Source organism: Sprattus sprattus, assembly GCF_963457725.1.
Source record: "Sprattus sprattus genome assembly, chromosome: 6".
NCBI lineage: Eukaryota > Metazoa > Chordata > Actinopteri > Clupeiformes > Clupeidae > Sprattus > Sprattus sprattus.
Window position 1 is genome coordinate 8089006 of NC_137925.1, and position 7077 is coordinate 8096082.

At 43.0% G+C, this 7077-nt stretch overlaps 2 protein-coding genes across 2 annotated transcripts; one reads left to right on the forward strand and one right to left on the reverse strand.

Moving 5' to 3' along the window:
- Positions 1-2240: 2240 nt before the first annotated feature.
- On the forward strand, positions 2241-3232 carry rasd1 (RAS, dexamethasone-induced 1; the record flags this gene model as incomplete). The annotated part of the gene is made up of 2 exons (XM_080841255.1): positions 2241-2511; positions 2706-3232. 2 exons carry the CDS (start codon positions 2241-2243, stop codon positions 3230-3232), a joined length of 798 nt encoding a protein of 265 aa, XP_080697381.1.
- Positions 3233-4923: 1691 nt separating this feature from the next.
- med9 (mediator complex subunit 9) lies at positions 4924-6328 on the reverse strand. Its single transcript, XM_080841214.1, has 2 exons — positions 6250-6328; positions 4924-5897 (listed from the first exon to the last, which is right to left on the reverse strand). The coding sequence occupies exons 1-2, from the start codon at positions 6321-6323 to the stop codon at positions 5681-5683; spliced, it is 291 nt and encodes a 96-aa protein (XP_080697340.1). The 5' UTR covers positions 6324-6328; the 3' UTR covers positions 4924-5680.
- Positions 6329-7077: the final 749 nt, after the last annotated feature.

Here is a 7077-nt window from a genome sequence, read left to right on the forward strand (position 1 = left end):
TCTCTATCCCTCTCCCTCTCTCTCTCTCTCTGTGAAACACTTTTACTCGCACACATCTGATCTGACTGATTCACCTGCAGAAACCCTCTGCGTACAGCTGTCGATTCCCACCAAACTGTTATGCACAAATTCTACTCTGCTTATGGTACATATAAAATACTAATGGTGTGCCTATTTACATGGAATATAAACAGATGCTGCTTCATAGCTCTGCTTTTCCTTATAATAGTAACCGTATGAGCATACTGTATACCCACCAAGCTGTTCTGCAACCTATACCTTGAATGCTGTATCTCTGCCAATATGTCAATATGTATCCTTGCGTGTAGGGTATGTGCGCCGCATGTATGCTAAAATGTTAACCAGAATGCATATATGAATTGATCTGCTTGCTTTTGATTCTCTCATGTTCTCCTCCATTCCCTCATGTCATGAACAGGAACTGCCCAGCAACTACTTACACACTGCATACTATATCTCCATGGTGACCGCTGAACCAACCCCTTAATGCGTGAGAGGCTTGACTTTTAAAAGTAACTACTTGGCTCAAACCCCTCAGGGTCCAAAACACAACGATTAGTCACACTAATGAAAACATAATTATGAACACTATATTTCATTTATACTATAATTTCCCCCTACTTTCTACATAATGCACCTTAAAAGATGAATGTTGTGGAGAATTCTCTCCTTTAAGAAAACAACTTCATCAGTTGTGTTAAGTTGCCCCACTTTTGGTCTAAAATGCCACTGTTAAATGATTACATTTGCTTATGTCCATTTTTTGCTTGGGCTTTGTGCGTCATGAATATTGAAGATACGCTTGCTATGTAAGATAGGCTTGACCTACTGGAATATTACATATCAGCCTAGGTTATACAAAACCCTTGACGAAATGTATGCAGAACTATCAACGGTTGTTTTTCTTTTCCCTAACAATTTTCTGCTTGCCCTTATCTCGCGTTCTGGGATCAACTTAACAGAAGATTAAAAATGTCATTTCAAACAATTCGGGCCTCTCCTCTTTGGAGTAGAGCGTTTCAGTCGAGAGACGATGTGTAGACCTTTCATCAACGCTGAAGATGCACTGCAGGGCAGGAAAAGTGGGCCACTGTGTCAACGCACAGCGGTCATGTCAATGCGCACATCATGTCCGTGAATTTTCTCCCACAAACGGAGAAAAAAGATTATTCGCCCTTTCCATTACCTAACGATTCGTCATTAATGAATCATTTAAAAGTGCTGTTTGCAGGTAGGCTACTCACAAGGCTGTGGACTGTGCACACACGCCCTCTAGCGAAACAATAATATAGCCTACAACTGTGCGCTTCTCCAGCGCTCTTGCCAACTCTGCAAACGCATCGAGAGGCTGTCAGGTGGAGCCTTACTATACCATACTAGCTCAGATGAACCTGCAAGACATTTTTATTTTTACATTTATATCAGTAGACACAGTTTCACCATTCCTAAATGACCCTTTTTTTGAGACATGTAAGCAACAATTGACATTTAGGTCACCCAAAAGCAGAAGTTGTGTCATAAGGGAGAATTGCACTTCATACATTATTGTATCTTTCCATGCTATGTAATCAATCACCAAAACCTGAAACTTCATAACTGATTTTCAAATAAACATGATCAAATTTGCAATACGTGCTGCTGTTGAGGTGCATGTTTTTCATTTATTTATTAAAACATAAAGTAGTATTTGGTAACATGCATCCCTGCAGAGTGATATTTGTATCTTGTCTGTCTCCTGTGTGCGTTGATGTTCATCATAATACGTGGAATGCCCAGAGATACAGATTAACAAAGAGCAGAGAATTTAAATGTCAAATTATTTTCTGCATCCTTGGGTGTGTTGCAGATCAGTATGCTATCTGTATAATAGTCACATAAAAGGGAAAAAAACGACTCGTTCCACCGCGTGCGTAAAAGTCCTCGCTCCATCTCAGAGCGCTCTGCTCTGTTCTGACTTGTACCCAGACTCCCATGGACTGACGCAGAAGCGGGCACCTGTTACATTTTCCCGTTTCTCCCGTATTTTTTTCAACCGGTGACGTGCCGGGAGGAGGGGCCGCGATGGTCCTTAAATACTGGACTCTCGCACTGAAAGCCAGACTTGAGATGCGAATACCCTTACAAACACAGCAGCCCGAGCAGGACACTTCAGGTTTACACCCCTATCCGACTCAGCACATTTCCGAATAGTTCTTGCACCGCAGTGCGTAGGTTAAAACATGATAAAGAAAATGGCACCTACGGAAAATGAGTTTGATATACCAGCCAAAAACTGCTATCGGATGGTGATTCTGGGTTCCACCAAAGTTGGCAAGTCAGCGATCGTGTCCCGATTTCTATACGGCAAATTCGATGAACAGTACACGCCAACGATCGAGGACTTTCACAGGAAATTGTATAGCATCAAGGGAGATGTTTATCAACTGGACATTTTGGATACATCAGGAAATCACCCGTTTCCAGCTATGCGGAGATTATCAATACTTACAGGTGAGCACATTTTTTTTATCAATAGTGCAAAACATCAATAGTAGCCTACATTTTTAAATGTTTTTCTTTTTCGCAATAATCAGATTACCCACGTTTTGCCGTAACTGTACATTTTGCATGAGTTAAAGAAGAAAGTGAGCGGGTTTAAAGTTAACGCTGGTGACTAAATTGCGCCTCTCCTCTTCTCTCCTCAGGTGATGTCTTTATTTTGGTGTTCAGCTTGGACAACCGGGAGTCCTTCCAGGAGGTACAGCGGCTTAAACGGCAGATCTTCGAAACCAAGTCCTTACTGAAGAATAAGACCAAAGAGAACGCAGACGTGGCGCTGGTCATCTGTGGGAACAAGGGCGATCGAGAGATGTACCGCGAGGTGCAGAGTGAGGAAATTGAACAGCTTGTGGCGGGAGACGACCAGTGTGCCTACTTCGAGATCTCCGCAAAGAAAAACACTAACGTTGACCAGATGTTTCAGCAGCTCTTCAAGCTGGCCAAGCTCCCGCATGAGATGAGCCCGGACTTGCACCGAAAAGTGTCCGTGCAGTACTCCGACATGTTGCATAGAAAGTCTTTCAAAAATAAGAAGCTGAAGGATGGTGGCGCGTACGGCATCGTGGCTCCGTTTGCACGGAGACCGAGCGTGCACAGTGACTTGATGTACATTAAAGAGAAGGCGGTCGGCGGTGGACACGCCAAAGATAAGGAGCGGTGCTCCATCAGCTAAGCCCCAAAATAGTGTTTGATGCGATGGTGAAATTACTTAATATGGCAGCACACTGTCAAAGACTAGTACAGTTCTGCAGCCTTGACGGAGTTCCAGAGGGTTTTCCACGATGTGCCCAAGGCCTCTCTGAACTCTGAGGCAACGGCACGGGCACAGGATTCCGCCACAATGGGCGACCTGCAAGCCTCTGCTCTGTCCGCGAGGGCTTGAAAACAGAATGTTTATTTTGTTCCATTGAGCCAGAGAACTATGTGATGTGGTGTTAAACCTCGTGAGACTAAGAGAAACGCCTACAATGTTCTTGCCTTAACACCTGCCTTCGTTCGGCTGTGAGAGGAGACTCCGTGGGTCGGAGTAAGCTACATTGTTAAAAATGGAAAACAGTTGTTTACATTTTTGTTATATTTTGCAACAGATGACTGACGCTTGAATGTTTGCTATCTGAACAAAAAAAGATCCATGTGAATGTGTATTTATTCTTATGTCAATGTTGACTTTTGCAGAGAAACAAGAATACAATAAAAAAAACAAATGACTGATACTTGCGTCTATTGTTCTTACTGTGTGTGAAGTGTTTGTAAAATGCCTGTCAAGAGGCAGCAGCCTATATAGAGAATAAAGTAGGCCTATAGGACTCCCACCTCTACACGGACCAAGTGGAAGAGAAGAATAGTTTAGCCAACTAGTTTTCAGAAGACTTCAGACACTTCAGAAATATGTGTAAGTAGGGGGGGGGGGGTACTCTACAAGTGACCCAAGAATGCGACTACAGTAAATATACCACACTGAATAGTGGTATCTGCAATATCTGCAGACCAACAGATAAAACATGATGGCAGCTTGGCTTTGGAGATGAAAAGCTTCTGCACACGTTTAGTTGTAGCCTACTATATTATACTACAGCATATTGATGTAGCCTACTGTATGATAGCACAGCATATTGATGTAGCCTACTGTATTATAACACAGCATATTGTTGTAGCCTACTGTATTACCACACAGCATATTGCAGCATTTCAGATTAATTTGTCTGCGATTACAATGCAAACTGTAGAGACGTCATACGTATTCTTCTTTTTGTGATGTAACATTAATCCATGCAAAAATAGAGGATATGGCAACGCATAATATGTGTGACTTTCAAACTTTCAAACAAAGTTTCCGTTTTTCACTCCATTCTATTTGGAGTGACAAAGTAATCTTGCCGGGAGAGAACATATTGATTTGGCAGCATTAGTCACTTTTGCATGAAAGGTTAACTGATGAGCTCAGGTGTGTTTGTAAAGCACACTGTGTGAAGAAGGAGTAAATGAAAGGGAATAGTCCTCCAAGCGAGTGCAGCATATTTGTTTATTTGTGCTGTGAGCTCATAAATAATCTTTACGTAAAATAAGAGGGCAGAATCATCGCCCCGGGAACACCACAGGTAAAGATGCAACTTAAGTAAAAATGCAGCCTTCTCTAGATGCAGCCTTCTCTAGATGCAGCCTTCTCTAGAACGCAAGAATACAATAAAAAAAACAAATGACTGATACTTGCGTCTATTGTTCTTACTGTGTGTGAAGTGTTTGTAAAATCCCTGTCTTTACGTAAAATAAGAGGGCAGAATCATCGCCCCGGAACACCACGGGTAAAGATGCAACTTAAGTAACAATGCAGCCTTCTGTAGATGCAGCCTTCTCTAGATGCAGCCTTCTCTAGATGCAGCCTTCTCTAGATGCAGCCTTCTCCAGATGCAGCCTTCTCTAGATGCAGCCTTCTCTAGAACGCCCTACACTAGCCTGAGGAAGAGGGGGAAGGTCTACAGCTGTCTGGTCTACAACTACACACTCTGACCAGGGATGGATTACCCAACGGGCCTACCGGGCCCAGGCCCCATGAGCTTAGGTGGAACCAGAGCCTCTGCGTGAAGTCACAGTTGTGTATCTCTTATTTGTGGTTGAAAGAGGTGTATTTTGTTTATTTGCTGTTGGCTTTAATTGAGTGTACATTTCACTTCGTAAAAGAATGTGTATGTACGCTGTACATCCTGTTGAGGTACAGGTGAATTTAGTTATTGTGCTGCTGAAAAAAAAATGTCATTAAATGTAGGTAATGCGGGCAGCCTGCGTGCAAGGGGGGGTTTACATGTCCAGTCCCAGGTGCCCATGGTTTCATAATCCGTCAATGACTCTGGCCAGTCAGTAACGGCGTCTGCCCTAGGATCATTAAGTACACCTGTATTAAGTACGGATTGAGGAATTTTGAGGATAACAAATAGCCAACAGGTGCCATGCCCATAGGTCATCTCTACCAATCACAGTTCAGGTGTTAACCAAACCCTGACAGCAACAACTTGGCCAGCTTCTCCAACAACTAAATTAGCCTTATAGCAACCGTTTCAACAAAACAGCTGTAATTGTTCAGTCCATGCCCTGACAACATTTTTGGTTGACTGTCTGTCCTCCTTTAGGCCTTCGGGATGTCAAACATGCACAGGCCTTTGTACTTGTGCAACAGCTGATTTTTCGTGTGCACTTGTTCTGTAAGTGTCTGTAGCTGTTGCTGCTGCTGCTCCAGGTTGGTCTCGATGCCCGGCATGGCCAGAATCTGCTCCCTTGTCTCCTGGATCTTCGTCTTTAGCTTGTTGAGTTCCTGCTGGACGTCTGGGCTATCTTTATCCATGCTGAACCAAGGTAAGATAGAAGTGTACCCGTTATTTCAGAAACAAGTAAAACTCAATAATGGCTTATGATACATCATCAGTAGCCTACTCCCTTTCTATCATGTTGCTGGCCACCAATGGTAAATGCATGTATATCATTAAACGCACCCTGATCAAAGCATGTTAGAAAGCTCGAAGTTAGCCTACATTCTAGATTTGAGTCACACACACAACATGCCATATGACAAGCCATGTCACGACTGACAAAATGAGCTGAGCAAGGTGAATCTCTGGGATAAGCACAACGACAGCTAGATTGAAACAACGTAACCGATTGTCAAAGTGTTACCGTAGAACATTAAATGTTTCGCACCATTTGATAATGTCGTGAATAAGTGGCAAAAAAGAATAATCCTCCGTCTCCTGCTGAAGCGGTATCGTCTCCATCCTGATCAGCTGTGACACTGGCAGTTGGGAGAGGCGCACAGATTATACGTCAGCAAATCGGCCGTAGCCTCCTGTGTCTGGAAATGTTCTGCTGGCCTTCTTTTAAGTAGGATGAGTAACCTCACGTAGTGTGGTATTCTACCGTCATGGGAAATAATGTGAAGACTATAGGGAGGTTATTAAAATAGCACAAGCTATTTAATGTCCTCGCAGCAACTAACGTTTTCTCTATTTTAGACGATTATCCTATTGCATTTTTGTTTTGTTTAAAAGATGAATTATCTGGCTTATTTATAATAAGCTTATTTAAATTTGTCAACATACCTAATGTAACCCATTTACAGCTTGATGTATACACTTTTGTATAAAGTGAACCTAGGGCCATGTAAATAACTACTTTGCAGGTAGCTCTTTTCAGTATTGACAGATCATTGGATGTTGTGGATTTGCTATAGAACAACGCCAGGATCCTTCTTCAAGTCAGCTGTTACCCAAGCCAGCAGTCCTGCCTTTGGGGTTTTGGACTTTGCATGTTTACGTCCCTGGTCACACACACACACACACACACACACACACACACACACACATACCGCACATCACCTGACACACCCTCCTCTGCTGCTGGGGTGAAGTGTATGTATGGGATACGTTTAAAACTCACCTTGCAAAAACACATACATCACTTGGCCTGCTCACATGCTTCCTTTAAAGGCTGGGCGGCAGGGCAACAGGCCTCGGTGGGCTTTGATCTGGT

Excerpts from the sequence above, each read along its gene's own strand:
- med9 (XM_080841214.1), bottom strand. The coding sequence starts at position 6,323 with ATGGAGACGATACCGCTTCAGCAGGAGACGGAGGATTATTCTTTTTTG. Across the intron at positions 5,898-6,249 it reads ATTCACGACATTATCAAATG|CATGGATAAAGATAGCCCAG; the intron begins GTGCGAAACATT and ends ACCTTGGTTCAG.